The sequence below is a fragment of the Tripterygium wilfordii genome, chromosome 15 (genome assembly GCF_013401445.1).
Source record: "Tripterygium wilfordii isolate XIE 37 chromosome 15, ASM1340144v1, whole genome shotgun sequence".
Lineage (NCBI taxonomy): Eukaryota > Viridiplantae > Streptophyta > Magnoliopsida > Celastrales > Celastraceae > Tripterygium > Tripterygium wilfordii.
In genome coordinates this window covers 11,675,722-11,692,408 of record NC_052246.1, presented here as the reverse complement: position 1 = coordinate 11,692,408, position 16,687 = coordinate 11,675,722, and the positions used below count along the sequence as shown (strand labels likewise).

The 16,687-nt window shown below is 36.8% G+C and overlaps 2 protein-coding genes across 2 annotated transcripts; both read right to left on the bottom strand.

Annotated features, from left to right (window-relative positions):
• Positions 1 to 43: 43 nt before the first annotated feature.
• LOC119979996 (ethylene-responsive transcription factor ERN1-like) lies at positions 44 to 2,244 on the bottom strand. The gene has a single exon (XM_038822632.1). It carries the CDS (start codon positions 1,395 to 1,397, stop codon positions 210 to 212), a length of 1,188 nt encoding a protein of 395 aa, XP_038678560.1. The 5' UTR covers positions 1,398 to 2,244; the 3' UTR covers positions 44 to 209.
• Positions 2,245 to 3,892: 1,648 nt separating this feature from the next.
• LOC120017157 (CSC1-like protein HYP1) lies at positions 3,893 to 14,983 on the bottom strand. The gene is made up of 11 exons (XM_038870271.1): positions 14,828 to 14,983; positions 14,418 to 14,746; positions 13,336 to 13,488; positions 12,248 to 12,311; positions 11,940 to 12,149; positions 10,850 to 11,038; positions 9,936 to 10,234; positions 8,269 to 8,545; positions 6,001 to 6,276; positions 5,161 to 5,394; positions 3,893 to 4,518 (listed from the first exon to the last, which is right to left on the bottom strand). The coding sequence occupies exons 2-11, from the start codon at positions 14,705 to 14,707 to the stop codon at positions 4,363 to 4,365; spliced, it is 2,148 nt and encodes a 715-aa protein (XP_038726199.1). The 5' UTR covers positions 14,708 to 14,746; positions 14,828 to 14,983; the 3' UTR covers positions 3,893 to 4,362.
• Between the last annotated feature and the right edge of the window lie 1,704 nt (positions 14,984 to 16,687).

Sequence of the window (16,687 nt, the reverse complement as noted above, 5' to 3'; positions counted from 1 at the left end):
GCTTCTCATGCTTCATTGTCTTTGAATCCCAAATTCAACCAAATAGACAAACAAAATTTACTTCATATTTCTAGCTAGCAAAACAAACATCACCTACACTTCTTCCCTGACAACTTAAGGTTGGTACTAAAGGCTTGGATTATGAATGTTTTTTTTCCCAGTAAGTCACTTGAAGCATAAGAAGCTAGGGAATGGACAAACTCAATCAATTAGTTAACGAAGCAAATCGGTGGGAGATCTAAGAGGTTCCACAGTGAAGATTCACTGTCATTACTTAATGAAGAAGAGGAGGTAGAACCCATATCTATAGAACTTGGTAAACTGTCTTTTTTCTCTGTGACTGCAGAATTGCATTCCTCTGCTTTCTTTTCTTTCTCGTCGTTCTTATGATATGCATTCCGGAGTTTTGTTAGCTGATCAGACCTTGCTCTGCCCGTCACATTTTCTGATCCAAGCTGCAATTTCAAGCACTCAGGTATCCCATTAAAGGCATAGAGTGAAGCAGAGAATTTCCTTTCATACTTCATTCTCTTCATGGCAGCTCTGAGCATTGAAGGCTCGTCCCCGTAGTATTCAGGCTCCACCGGCTCCTCAATCTCCTCTGCAATCTCAAAGGGCGAGTAGTAGACAGATGATCCAACACAATCCACAAAGTGAAAGTCCAAGGCCCCAATCTCAGTCCCCTCTTCTTCTCCATCTTCTTCTCCTTCCCCTCCAAAGTTACCATTGCCACTAGAAGTCTGCGCTACATCACTCCAACCATTATCCAAATCCATTTCTTTACTCCCACTAACTTCTTTCTCAGTTAAACATGATTCAAGACTTGTTGTCATGTTATCAATAGAGATTTCACTTATGCTATTAATCTCATTCTCGCACAAATTGTAATCTTCAGGATCATTAAGAAAATCAGTGAATTGTGTATCTGAGAAACCTGGTACTTCTTTATAGTCGTCTGCTTGTTGCTCTTGTTGCTGGTTGATTGGAGGAGAGGTAGCAGAAGAATTTTGTCTCGCTTGGAGTCGTTGGAGGAGAAGGTTAGTGATCTTTGAGGGAAGAGCTGGACTAGAAGAACTGGAATGGGAACAAGGCCAGAAATTTGTGCGAGTATTGGCTCCACGGAGCAAGCAAGCAGCCTCATCATAGGCTCTGGCTGCTTCCTCAGCAGTGTCAAATGTGCCTAACCACACCCTTATCTTCTGTATGGTGTCCTTAATCTCAGCCACCCATCTCCCTGATGGCCGTTGTCTGACACCAACAAATCGCTTTCTAGCTCTCCTGGACCCTCCTATTGCTGCTTCAGCAGAAGCTTCCTTCACCATCTCATCCCAAGCCGTATTGTTTTCACTAGAATTTTTCTCCTCCATAACTTCACTACCCTTTCTCTTCCTACCCATTCTTCTGTTCCTTAGTACGTTGAGAGTTCTTATCTTCTTTTTTGAGGTATGTTGTTTACTCTGAAGATTTTTGGTGCTGTGGGTTTGTGTTGTGCTGTTATGTGAATAACTGAATATATAGGAAGGGCCTTGTAGATACAGTCAAACAACACAGAAATACTCTCAAGGGTCTTAATGTTTGTTCTTATCTGTTTGTTTGTTTTCTGATTTCAGCATCTGTTCAAACATATGGAGGACTCTGCTTACATCTATATACAAATTTCTAAAATATGGAAATGGGGCTCTAAGCTAGTCGTCTACAATCAGTCTATCTTTATGATGCACACTAATTCAATATACAACCCTATGTAGCAGACATTAAAGTCATCATTATGAATTATTATAACCACTGATAACAAAGATTTCCAACCAGAATAACTAATGGCCCAATATTATAAGATAATTAGGGCAAATATTCCACCAAACCACCTCCATCTGTTCCCTGGATGCTGTGCTAAAGTCATTATTATGTGCAAATGGTGTGTTTTGGTGATATCAGAATAGTACCCGACTTAAGGGACAACCAAATGATGTGTTTTGTGTTTGATCTCTAGTGGCCTCTGTTGGACATAATGAATGCATGCTACAAAAAATTGCATTGTAAATTCTACAAAGAGATGGAAAAAGAAAAAGAAAAAGAAAATAGAAAATAGCACAATGAAAACTTCAACAGTGCATCTCTACAATGTGAAAGCAAGCATACAATAAGTCACTTTCAGTTCCCTTATAAATAAATTTTCTTCTATAAGTCACTTTCATACCCCCTATTAAAAATAAAAAAAATTATTGGCAAAAAGTCAAATGAATTACTTTGGACAACCAGTCATGCCTAGAGAGAGCTAATCAGTTTGCTTTTGTCATTGCTGATGATAATCAACAGAACTGATTTCTCCAAAGCATCATCACAATACAAAAATCCCAACCCACTAAACTTGACAGTAATAGTTAGGATGAATCAGATACTCAATCACCAGATATGTAAAATGTTTAACATTCTTAGCATAGAAGATTTCGCATCAATAACAATAAAAATCTCAAGGGGCTTTTCATCAATGATTAAGCAATAGATAATGACATTCCTGGAAATGTCAGATTCACTCTCAGAAGAGATTGAAAATAATCATCTGCTATGTACCAAAAAGAGATGAAACCAAGTAGATCAGATTTCTTTATATTAACTTAAGAGGGTTAAAAGATAAAAATAAGGAAAGGGAGTAGCAGATAGGAGTATATGACCAAAACAAACAAATGAAAAGATAAACAGCGGCCATATGTTGACAAAATTGGCCTTTTTGTGTCTGATATGCTGGTTTTTTATATCATTGAACTTAACTAACACAAATAAACAATACCCTTTAATCACGCAATCATGAAGGAATCTATCAAATGAACAAACAAAACAAATTAATAAATCAAATAAAGAAAGCAATAATGCATTGGTCATATAACACACATTACTTAAATATCAAGTCCTGTGCATACTTGTTAAGGTTATCTTTTTAAAGGGGATTTCGTGCGTATCGCGCTCAATGTCGGCCTATTCGGCCATACAAAGTGGATTATTTCATTAATGGAAGTTTAATCAGATTAACCAAGAAAAATGTCAATTGCCCCTATAATCCGCCACATGGCGACCTCCCAAACTAGAAGATGACTAATTATGTTTTAGACATAGTCAATTCTCATTAAAACAGAAAAAAAAAAAAAAAATTGGAGAAGGAAAGCCATAGAGACTAGATGCATGCCATTCGTCCTAATTAAAACTTCAATCACCAATATTGTGCTAGATCTCTCCATTTGGCTAGTGATTTGTTTGTGTAGTGTGTTATCAACGTAAAATTAATGTGTTAATGGTATAGAAGCTTTATTTCTTTTCTTTTTTTTATGGGTAAAGACTAAAGACCAAAAGGGTGGGGGTCAGGAGAGGGCTAGATTAGGAATAACCCAGCTGTACGACTAGAGCCATATCCTGGGGTCAGAATGGTATTGGAGCTTGATAGATGAATGCATTTGCCAGACAGGATCAGTTTCAAGGAGAAGTACGTCACTGTTTGCATTACGAGTTGTATACATGCAGGCTTCAGATATATGACAGGGAAATGGGCATGTTAAAACTTAAAACCCAGGCATGATAAATTGTGGATTATATTAATTGGGGTCAATTAAGTTATTCAGGTTGTAATGAAGCCCAGGATATGGGCACCAATTATATGTAAGACAACAACAAAACCCAAACATGACTTATGAGTTATGACAATCCCCTCATGTCTAGGTTGGACATTCGATGGCCTAACACGTGTTGGCGAACCCAACTGCTCAACACATGGAGGACCCAACATAAACAACAGTGAGAGAAGAGACCGTGTAAAGAAGCCCTTACAGCTCGAGAGACCTTGTAAGAAGGGAGAGGAGCACCAATTGTATAAACAAAAACATCCAAATAAACTCTTATCACAGGTTAAAAGAAAGTTTTTATTTCTTGAACAGCAAAAACAAAGAAAGAATCATAAATAAGGGCCACAAGGGGGTGCCACTCAAGTACATCATCTGTAAGCCATTACGGTGATTGCATCAAAGGAAAAAAAAAATTACATCACATTATAATTTCCACTTTACAAAAGCAAAAAACATTTTGCTTATCCTAAAATCAAACAAACAGATAATTGTACTCACTCAAAGACCCACTTTCACCCAAAGGAAAAAAAGAAAAAGAAAAGATCCACTCTCCCCGCTCTTTCCAAACACTCTAAAATAGCCAAAGGAACGAAAGTACATAATCTGTAGAGTCTAAGACAGACATCCATTTTTTTTTCCAGCACTCAAATCACAGCTCTCACTGTGCATTCACACAAATTCAAAGCAGTAGTAAAATGAGACAAAGGCATCTGAAGCCGGTATTAAAATGGTTACCAATCATTTTCAAACTTCAAGCGTCATGAAGAAGAGGAGAGGTGTGCCCATCTCTTCTTCTGGACCTTCGAAGTTCCAACAAAGCTGGGTCTTCATATGCAGTGACTAATTTATCATAAAACTCAGAAATACTGGGATCATTCTGATCTTCTTTATCTTTCTTGACTATACTCTGTCATATAAAAATGGTCATTAGTGATTACTTATTCTTCCCATAAAATTAAGAAGACATACATTTGTGGAAGGATCCAAAACCACTTGAAAAGGTTATGGTGAAGTGGACTTGGAAAGGAATCTTGTTTTAGAGTTTTATGACTTATAAGACTATGATGCCTCACTTATCTCACATCTGTGTCATGTTTACATTTCCTTTGCAAGTATGGCATATACATGTACTTCCAGAGGCAGAAACCAGGTTTATTTTTACATGGGATGGCCATTGGCCAGATACAAAAAGGTCTATAAAATGGCAGCCCTTGGTAAACTTGATGTACTTTTTTGAGGGGGGCTAGTAAATAACTTTTGGGGGGTATTAATCTAACTCAGTAACATCAAACAGATTTTTCACTTCAGTATACAATGTAGTGAGAGAGACAACAAAAAGAAATTTGTCACCAGTCAGTACTATGCTTTCAGGGGGGGGGGGGGGGGGGTGGGGGGGAAGAGAACATTGAAGCATGCAAAGAAACATACTTTTTGGGGTATGTGGTGCAGAGACTTCCTCACGGAAGAAGATCAAAGAAAATAAGTGAAGAGAAATCAACCACCAGAACCTTGATAAATCAAGAAAGTAATAGAGATGTAAAAAATGCACCTCGGCTGAATAAGCTTCAAATATGGGTAGGAATCGCTTTCGGCAATACTCATTGAAAAGAAGAGTGAGAACTGGAAGAGGAACAGTTAAACTGGCAGCAAGTGGAAGCTTCTTAAGCCCAAATGTCCCAATCGCAATAATATGCATCAATATCAAGGAAAATATTGTTGAATTGTGCACTATCGGCCAAAATTTCCCACCAGTTTCGTACTTGTGGGCGTATACATTCAATAGCTGCCAATAAAATTATGTACAATTTATTTTTTTATCACAAAGTTTACAATTGAAATGGAGTAATAATGCTATAAAAGCGTCACATATTCCTTTTAAGTACCTAATAAGCAATTAGCCAATACGCTAAATTAACAAAAATGAGAGAGAGAGAGAGAGACAGCAAAAGTTATGCAGAAAGCTATTAGATCTACATTTGTGTATGTCATGCTAGCAGAACTGTTCTAACTGATCTAACATAAACATGTCTCATAAATGCTCTCAACAGTCGACGCAAGAACTCTATAGCATTGACCCAATAATAATCATGCACATTGTTACAGATTAACAAACCATTCCTTGCTGGAAATCTGGAAATAATCAAATTTTCACCATTTTCTTTTCACAGAATAAATCTTAAAGTTTCAAACTAAGCCTCATAAAATCACAAAAATTAGTTCTTCAACATAATATAAACTTATGAAGTATCACGGATGGAAAATTAAATGTAGATTGTTGCAAGTGTAGGTCCATTTTTCGTCTCTCTTTTTTCTTTTTTTGATGAAAAAGACTAAGAAAAGAACACACAAGAAACTTTAAAAAGAACAGAGGAACTGGCATTGCACTGACCTGGTTGCGATAGATGATGTATCCCAAAGCATAGTAAACCACAATAAAGGGCAGAATTAGTGGATCAAGGAAGAAGAATGTTATACCAAGAAGTCCAAAGAACAGAATCTTAGGAATCTGACTATGATAAGGAATTGATGGAACATCAAAGTCGTCATCATCTTTTCCTGCAAATAGTCTTCCAACATAACTCCAAATAAGAGGAAACAATCTGCAGACTTCTGACGATAGACTTGTCCACCCGGAAGTGACAACATATGAAATGAAGAATGATGCCTACATCCAAATAAAAGGACCATCACTACATTCTTAAGTATCACAAATAACAGATTATATAAATTAATAGCTAACACCAACCATATAGTTCAGCATGAGCAACTAGTAACTGATGTACTTTTACAATTGTACTTGTGAATGAGAAACTTTACTACTCATTTATACCGTAAAATGCATAGACCATTTTCGTAGATTAAAAAAATGTATTTATTTGTTAAGTATGTATGTTTGCATGTGTCTATTCTCATCATTCTCATATTTTTGAATGCTCCAGCAAAGCATACCTTGGAAGGATATTAGAAGCATAGAATTGTCAAAGGTACCCTCTTGTCTCCTAGGGCTAGGGGATTAGAGAGTTTGGAAAGAAATTATATATTGAAGAGAGATAGCATGTTCTGTGCATTCTCATGGGCAGGTTTAGCAGTCTCATTCCACCAGTACAGAGTTCTACCACAAAATTTAGTTTCTTATGCCCTTTAACGGTTTTATTGTAATCTTAAGCTCTTTGATTCACCTACTTTACACTGTTGCATATACCCATGTAATAAGGTTACTCAAACCTTGGTGTTGTTCTTTCTATTTTGACAAAGTTACACAATTAAAATTTTATACTAAACTTTATACAAAGAAAAAGAATATATATTGGGGCGGGGGGGGGGGGGGGGGGGGGGGCGCAGTGGATGAAGACCTTTTCCTCATATTAGTTTCTCTGGAGTTCCCTAACTGAATAATAACAGTCAAGTAACAAGGCTAACTTGTGTTGGGATCACAAATTTAACTATATTTGACATCTTCAATGCATTCTAGCCTTAACGTTACTATTAACATATTTTTCATGTAAAAAGATACTAACAGCAAAAATTTGAACCATCCCCAAAGGCCATAGTAGATGGCATCATCCAAACTTTCACGGTTTCATAGGTACAGTCATATCTCAAGTTGGGAATCCCTAGTGAATGACTATCATTGCTGTTTTTTGAGGGAAATCCAGGGATCCACCGACTGAGCTCATGATGAAATTGTTAGATTTGTGGTTGAATATTTAAAAATTCATCCTGCCTAACTGTTCAAGCATTTTTAACCCGAACAAGGATTTCCAAGTGGCAAGGGAAGGGATTCTGGGACCAGAAGTAAACTAGAGATCTCAAGTTTGAAGCTCACATGTCAGAGCCCTTGGCAAGTACCAGGTCCTGGGTTCGAAACTCACCTCTATCCCTTCAAAATGCAAACGTCATATGTGTTGGGCATCCCAGCTCACATGTGAGGCAGTGTTATCCTAGTGTTTAAATATTAAATTTCCACCCTTCCTAACAGCTTAAGCTTTTAGGATATTCACAGAAAGAACAAGTAATATCATGAGTCATGGTTCTTCAAATCTCTTACAGCACTCAGACTCACAGAAACTGGCCCCAATTATACAGAGACTCAATCAATGACATTCCTAATAACTAGGACACAATTAAAACAGAACAGATATTGTGTGATCTTCCGATCGTTTATTCTAGTTTTGTACATGGTAATAAAAAACTTTTTTGAATGGGGTTCATAAATTCAAAAAGGCCATTTGATAATCTTGACCCCATGAAACACAGTTCAGAAGGGGTGAGCTGAATACAGCTCCCACCTTGAGAAAAATATCTGAAGTTCTGAACTGATTGATTCCTATCTGAAGCTTTGCTTTATCATGCCTGCTAGTCAAAAGACTCAAAACATCCAGTTGAAGCAGGCAATTACCCAATATAATTGGAAGAGGATGAACAGAAAAAGAAATTCCCAGAGTTTACACTTTACACTCTCAAGCGAGACACGGCAAAGGAGAACAAAGAAAAATCAGGGAATATTTATTACCAGTAAATGGAAAATTAGCTTTAACTAAATGAAAAGGCTCTGGACTCTAGAGATCCTGCAAATTTCCTTTCTAAATGGATACAATGAATATAACAATGTACGTTGCTCTAAAAAGGTTGGAAATCAATGAAAAAGTATTCTTACCTGTGCTGGGACCGCTTCAGCTAGCACCTTTGGAATATTTTTAGGCTCAAGGAAAACATTGAGTTGATAGAAAGCTGTTCCTGATAATGTATTTGCGAAGAATATATTCCATACAGTAAACCATAACACCATGGTACAAGCACTTTTCTCTATCTGACTAAGAGAAATGTATCCTTGCATGGAGGAGAACATTATCATAACAGGTGGCACTAAAGACAAGAATAGGTGAAGAATGAGACTAGGGAGATATCCTGTAATCACTTGGCTAACAACTGTTCTGCAACCCAACAAATGTACCTTTTAGTGTTCGATCTTGTATAACAGTAGCAAAATCTCCTTTCAGAATGATTAGCACAAATACACAAATCTTTAAAGAAACACCAAGTTTAAAAAAAAGTGAAGGTAAAAAAAACCCTCTAGTTAAAGGTTAAAAGCCAAAAAAGTCCTCTCATTGATAGTAAGTAGGCTCCTCTGGCATTACACTGCCTCTCACTTAACTCCAAGAATAAGGTCATCATTTGGTTTATCGTTCAAGTCATGTTTTTTAACTTGCTCAAACATTCAAAGAACGCACGGGCAATTTTCTGATACTTTGTAGTGTTCTCTCTTTTGGTCATGACACTATTATATTGTCACATAGATTTTATAGCTGCTGGATTAGTTAACAGAAATTTTAGACCTAAAAAAGTGTTACAAGCGGATAAAATCAAAAAGTTGTTGCATTCATCTATATTGTTAGGGAAAAAAGAGGGAGGGGGAGGGGATCCCAAAAGCCCGGTTGTTGTTGAGCCCCCTCCCAATCTCATGAGAAGCAAGCCCGGCAGGCCCTGCCTTAACCTATCCCCAGACAGTGTTTCTGGGTATTAAGTAATAAGCAAAAGTGTCGGCAAGCCCATTCCCCATTAAATCCTTTCAAAGATGCTATGGAATATGTGACATCAAGAACACATGCATCACGAATTCTATAATATAGCAAATTGTAGGAGCAAGATTAGTCACAAACAATAAATTCTACATTAAACCAACATTGCAACCATGATTAATGGTCAAATGTGTCTGTGCACTGTATTCAACCTATAACTATGATTTAAAAGGAGTCTCAATTTTTCACTACGAGTATTCTGCACTAAATATAATGCTGCATTTTACATGTGTAAATGGCCATAAATTAATAACGACCAAAGGAATTAGATGGCACCAAAATGATTGATTAAAGAGTAGCCAAAGGGGGAATATATCGCTAGCTTCAGCAATCTTCACAACAAGATAAACAGATTCAAAGACAATCAGAATTGTCTTAATGCTGTGGATACAAATTAATGGTCAGGGATCAACACTGCCCCAGTTTCCCACAGATGGACAAATTAAAAGAGACCCAATAAAAAGGATAGGGAAAAGGGAGGATATATGGAATGGAATAGGGGGCAAGAGAGATTAGGAAAGGGGAACTGAGGCCGATGAGATTATTATGCATTCATATATATTTTAAATATATTTCTCTAGAGCATAAAATTGATGAGCCAAGCATAAAACATCAAAACGTCCTCCAGTTAAAGTTAGTACGCATACATACGTTTATAAATAAATAAATAAAAACTCAAATGGCCTTAGAGGTGCCCCTGTTGGAAGATCAAGATTCAATAAGAGCTTAGGTAAAATTCACTTACAGACTTAGTATGCCTTTCAGAAAAGGGAACCAGGTCTCCAGCTGATTCAGATTAGCAAGCCCTTGCACTATTACAACCGGAATAAGGAAAAGGATTGTAAGAGCAATAACTGCAATCACAGCTATCAGCTTGTAGATCCATCTTTTCATAAATGATGCAGAAAAGAAAGGCCAGTGAACTTCTTCAGGCTCGGGAGCTGATTCAGTGATCCACTCTGTGGGATTGAGTCCTTGCCGAATGTGTACAGCCACTGCAGCACCCAACCGTGACTTAAATGACACAAAAGCTGCAGGAACTTCCTGATAAGGTCAAAATTGCATAATATGTGGTCAATTGGATAGATTCCACTTCCATCTTAAAACATATCACATAAGAATGATATTTTCAGAGAGTCTTTATGCAAGTCTACTTAGAATTTTACAGGAGCTGGGATAAAGTAAAATATCAGCACTGCTGAACACTTTCATCCACTGTATTCCATAATCCTCATTCCAAATATATGTTAGATAGTTTTTACTTCAGTGAAGGGTAGACTGGTAACGAAACAGCCACTATTAGCAGTCTAGTTTCTCTCATTCTGTCCATGCTTTCTCCTGTCCTAAAAGTAGAAGTACAATAAAACAAGTCACCTCCCCTATAAGATGCTTGGCATTCGAAATGAATTGATGGAACGTCTGCGAACTGAAACTCAACAAAGATCATCAAAAACCTCCGGATAGTCAAAGTCAAAAAGAAACATTCATCCTGTTCATCCACCACCATACTTGGTTAAGCCAAGCAGTCCAAACTTCTTTTTTGTACCAAAAAAGGACCCCTTCCAACATCATCAATTTCCATTTTTTTCTCTCTTTTTTTATTAACAAAAAATGTCTACAGGCTGAAAATTCATATATTGGCAGCTGAATGGCACACACCTCTCCTGCAAATGAAGATTGCTCCAATCTCACAGTATCTTCCAATTCTTCCAACTTCTTTTCACAGTGCTCCAAAAGATTAACTTTGCGTCCAAATAGTCCCAAAAATCCTTCACGTTTAACCCTTTGCGAAGACTGAGTCTCTGATTTCAGGTGGACAACTCTTCTGTACATCTTCTCTACATCATTCTACAAAAAAGAAAAAAATTTTGATATGCCAAAGCAGTAGAAGAAAAAAGAAACAGTTATTATTTTAATACTTACCAAGAAAAAAGGTGTTAGCCTAATGTGTACTGATACAAAATCATTCACCACGTTTGTCAATTGCTCACCTTCTCCCAATTACATAATTATAAGAAAATAGAAAGCTGCATATGATATAGTGCAAAAATACCAGCACAGCAGCCATTGTGAAGACATAAATGATGATGAGGACTATTTGCACCCCATAGTTAACTAAGGACACCCCAAAATCGCAAAAAAAACCTCAATCTAATAACAACCCAGCTGGCCCTACCACATATATTTTCCCTCCATCCCTTCCTTCTCCTTCTCCTTCTCCTTCTCCTTCTCCTTCTCTCCTTCTCCTCCTCCTTCCTTCAGGCTCCTTCTTCCCTTACCCTCCTTCATGTCTTTGATGATGAAGATTGGTCACTCTTTTGACCAGAAACAAAGAAACAGATTGATAAAGCAAATAATGGAGAAATACTCTTCCTTCTCTTACTACTATCTCTGTCATTCTCCTTTTCTCTCCTACATGCTTCTTCTTATCCTTGTGTTGGTGATGGGTCTTTGAGATTTTTGAGTGTTCTTTGTTGAGCAGGTGCAAGATCTAGAAACTACAATCAAGGATGGCATTTTTGAAGGGATTGGGAATTAGGGTTCAAGGGGTGCAGATGGTGTTTTTGTGAAAAAACTAAAATTGGGGTGTACTCATAAATGTTATGTTTTTAGCTGGGGTTTTATGGGGTGTATTTAGTTAAGTCAGGAGTGCAAATAGTCCTCATCGTAAATGATTAATCTCCAAAAAGGGAATAAGACTACTGTGGCAGAATGGAATTAATAAATCAGCACCCTAGGAAATGCTTACAATGAGACCTTGAAGCCTGTTCGTTCGGCGAACCACCACATGTGAAAGATACGTAGACGGATGATTTTCAGTGAAAAAGCTCTCAACTGCCTCACTGACACTGTTCCCAGCTGAGACAGGGACACCATGGACTAATATTGTAAACTGATGTGGCTGAGGTTTTGAAGAATAGAAAAAAGTGATTCTCTTTGATGAGATATAGCTATACTCCTGCACATTATACAGAAATAAGTTGAAATGCCATGGAAGCCTTTGTCTCCAAAAAGAATGGTTGCACTAACCGAGCAAGCCTATGCAATCTCACTTACATAATAAAGAAGGTAGCAGACAACTCCGGTGAAAACATAGACAGCACAAAAGTGAATCCATAACCTTGAAAAAGCCAAAACTTAACATCAGGTTTTCTCACCAAAGTTGTAGCAAATGCTAGAATGAAAATACATAAAATTTCCATCAATTAGCTTAGAGTATAAGAACAAAGATCATAATATAAGAAAATTTTCAGTGTTATAGCAACTAAAGGACACACAAAACAGGGTCCTAAGCATGTCAGCAACTGGGAAGTTTAGCTGGTCTGCTAATATTCTAGCTTGAGCTCTAGCAAAGAAAAGAAACGAAACGAAACAAGAAATGTCAACATAACATCATTGCTTATAAAAAGTTGCAGAACAAAGTGAGCGGTTCATCTGAAGGCTTTTTAATTGTCCTAGCAAAGACACAAGAGACAGTATAAGTCTACTTTTTCTTTTCTTTTCACATGAAATCAGGGCCATCTTTCCTGGTCTTGTTCTAAAATTTTACGCCTTCCACGTCGTGGTGCCATCTTCAGCATTTTTCAGGGGTTGTGGAAACAATGTCGACAGTGGCACCACATCCAAATTCCCCTATTTTTTCAACAACTTTTGTCATTCTGTATTTGACCTACATCTACACGGCAGAAAGAAGTTAATTTATCATGTTTGTTAAACTGTCACAAGTCCATTTTCGTTATACGAGAATTCTAATTTTTCATGTCTCATTCTTCAAAGCTCTTTTGCCATTGGTGTTCACTAATCTGGCAGTTCACCGAACACTTACAATAAATTTATCTTACAGTTGATAAGTTTCAATTAATTTCCTGTTTCCATTCATGCTTAAGTCTCTATGTCCCACTTTTCAATTTATTTTAAGTCGGCCTAGCAATTTGACGGTTTTAGGAGTCCCCCCCCCCCCACATTGTCATGCTTTCTCCAATTGTCATTAGAGTGAAGGTTCATTTTTCTTCTTTTGGTAAACAACACCCGGCTATAAATCAAATAAAATGAAATCACTCCATGTATATGTTGCATTTAAGACGCCAGTTTGAAGTTGCACACAAATAATTAAGAAATCATTCCTCTTATCATCTAATGCATACCTGTTTGATCCATTGTTGACATTTGAAATACCAAATGAGTCTAAGGACTTGTTTGGAAGATCAGCAAAATCAATTTCCAGTTGACTCCCCACGTAATTAACTGGGAGAAGGATAAACATTCCAACAACACCAGCAAATGCAAAAGCCTTCAAACTGCAAAAGGATCAGGTCAAAGGTTCCAAGGACTGTAAAGAGACAATATTTGCCCAAACAAAAGTCCTTCAAGAACACATTAAAAATGCACTGATATGATGTCTAACATAAAAAGAAGCAGCGTTGGATCAATAAGAACAAAGAAGGAAGCTTCAAATGGTTGAAATTTGAAAAATCAAACAATAAGCGGAACAGGAAATAGGAAAGATCCATCAGCAAGACGAGTCAGGCGACGAAATGCTACTGGCTTTGGTTAAACTTCCAAATGAATGAAACACACTCACATCAACAACCACTTCAAGCTAAATCCATCATAATGCAATCATGAATTTTCTTAAAAAGTGATTATGCAAATTCATAAAAATAACCTAACGAGGAAACTTCAACTTAAATTGTTGAGAAAAGTCTCAGATCCCTAAAGTAGAGGGGATATTTGTTGAGAAAAGTTTAACATCGCTAGAATAAAGATACAATGGACAGTTTATAATAAGCCCATGGTTCATTGACTTAGTAAGCCGCGTTTTAAAACCGCGAGCCCTGCAAGGCCGTATGACAAGTTGAGCTTAGACATGAACTTGGGAAAGCGGACAATATCTTACAATGATAGTCAAGTTTGGGCAAGAGAGTTCATTCATGTTTCCTAACAAAAATACTCCCATAATGCTTTCATGAAGTCATAAAGAATTGAAATAATGTTTTGTCATTCTAAGATTGCACGCACTTGCACATCAGAGTAGCGTTCAAAAACACTCAAATTAGTGTGGTGGTCTAACAACACAATAAACGTAATAGGTGAGATTTGACTGTACATCATATACACATCAGTGGACTCTAATATCAGTCAGACGCATGCTAAGTAACAGCCAGAACCAACTAATATAACGCACAAATTTTGAAATATGAATTTCCAAGGATTTTGAGAAAATCACCTGAAAATGAAAATGCGCATGAAGACAACAGCATCCAGGCCCAGGTTCGACAAGAGCTCCTCCTCAGAGACATCCCACGCTTGTCTTACCCACCCGGTAGAAGGCAACAGCCTCTCCAAGACAAATTCATCCTCTCTTGGCTCGGATTTCTCTTTCTCCTTATGAAGCAGTCGCGGAGCATACACCACCACGTTCACGGGCTGCTTCCGCAGTACAGAATAGAGAGTGAAAAAGAAAAAACAGAGCCCCAAATTGATCCCAACAGAAGTTAACAGTGCCGAGAGAATCATTACGTCTAAAAATCGAAGTCTAGCTTCAAGTTATTGTTACTGCATAGCAAAAATTAGATTAGATGTGCAGTGTATCGAATCACACAAAAATTCAAATGCAACAAGAGAGAGAGACTGTACCTTGGTATGCGGGAAGCAAGCGAAAATGGCTGTCCATGTCCATTAGGGAAGCAACGAACCTTCTTTATACACAACCTCTTCCACGTGTTTGCGAAATTGCCAATACCAAGTTTTGACTCACTGGTGGGACGAATTTTGGACATTATTGCGGGATGCGCCTTTTTTGTTGTACATAATTACAGAATCTAGCAAGTGCGTGTCATAATGTTGATGGTATGATGGGATTGGCAGTGGGACCCACCCATAGTTATCTTCTTCTTTTTTCCTTAATCAAGACTTAAAAATGGTCATAAATCCAACATCCATTCATATCAATCCGGTTTTTTTATGAGTTTAAGTATCATTAAATGAGACGGTTCAGATAAATAAAATCGTATGAGTATGTGACCCGGGCAGACAATATAATTTGTGTGTTTGGGTTGAGATTTTCAACAAGTATGTGTTGAATTTTTTGAATTTTCTTTGAAAACCCTAATAAATCATACTCTAAATAAACAATTATTATTTTATAACTTTACAACAAATTTGTAAGTTTTCTCGATGTAATGTAATCGTTTACGTTGAAATGGATGTCATTATGGGTTATCATTATTCATTAATTCTAATACAGTAGTGTTGGATAGCCTATTTACTGATAATCCATGGGAGCTCAAGTCTGTTAAAAACGAAATTTTAAAACGTTTTAACTCTTAAAATACATGTTAGATTTTTAAAAAAATTACATATTTAAAATCAGCACATAAAACTCTTTTTAACAAGATCCATTGTCGATGAGTTTTATCGGGTAAATCTTAATTCCATTGTTTTTTCAATGGAATTTCAAAAACAAATGAATTCATAATTAAAATAATGAATTATAGACTAAATTTTAAAAAATAATAAAATCTATATTAATCCAATAAATTTTGGACAATAAATTATGGGATAAAAGAGTGAAAATAAAATTATTCTATTAATTAAATCAATAAAATAAACCTGATAGGCTCCTATGGAGTACCAAACTAATGAACTATATGTCATTTTTCGTTCTAATTCTAATATTTTAGACGTCTTATCAGGTTTCATTGCCGGTAATGACAACGGCGGCATCAGGGTGTCTTGGAGTGGAAAGGAGCCGTGGGAAAGAACCACTAACGATGAAAGCAATTCCAACCCATTGACGCTAGGAGTCTAAAGCAATGGATGATGTGTTCCAAACGAAGAGATTATACAAAGAAACTCAATGATCAAGACAGCAACCATCCTTCATCATGCAAAAGGTATATTGCCCAGGATTTTCCAGCTGAGGATCGTTACTAGTCTGTAGGTGATTCTTCTGCAGAGAAGAACTATGTTCATAAATCTGTCTGAGGATTCAGTTGCAAAAACTTTTAAATGTTAGGGAAAAATTACTGACTATTGATGAATCTCTGCATCAGAACTAGTTCTACTTTGCTAAGAACAAAAATCGTAGTGGTTGTTCTCAATAGCGGCATAGTGTTATTTTGCTAAAAAAATTTAAATCGGGCGTTATATGTCCAATTAATATGTACAACTAGGTTGTCAAAATCAGGATTTTATCCAAGATAGATGAGAGGACGGCAAGATCGAATAGTAAAATGATAAGATTTTTACAAAATTTTAAAAAATAAATGTAAAATAATACAATAATGATGTCTATATTGTAGAATGAATAATATCAGCTTACCCTTGCTAAGGTTTCACCATGTATTTATAAGTACAAATGAATATAATAATTACAATTGTGCCCTGTTATACAATTACCACATAACCTATACATAAGTATACTAACATCCCCCCTCAACCTGTGGCGGGGGGATCAACCACGCGAAGGTTGTTCCGCAATAGTCGAAAGCGAGC

What these genes read in the sequence shown, in the direction of transcription:
- LOC120017157 (XM_038870271.1), bottom strand. Translation starts at nt 14,707, where the DNA reads ATGATTCTCTCGGCACTGTTAACTTCTGTTGGGATCAATTTGGGGCTC. An exon ending in ATGCGCATTTTCATTTTCAG is followed by an intron (nt 13,489 to 14,417) that starts GTGATTTTCTCA and finishes ATCCTTTTGCAG; the next exon opens with TTTGAAGGCTTTTGCATTTG. An exon ending in CTGAAGCGGTCCCAGCACAG is followed by an intron (nt 6,277 to 8,268) that starts GTAAGAATACTT and finishes ATTTGGATGTAG; the next exon opens with GCATCATTCTTCATTTCATA.
- LOC119979996 (XM_038822632.1), bottom strand. Translation starts at nt 1,397, where the DNA reads ATGGGTAGGAAGAGAAAGGGTAGTGAAGTTATGGAGGAGAAAAATTCT.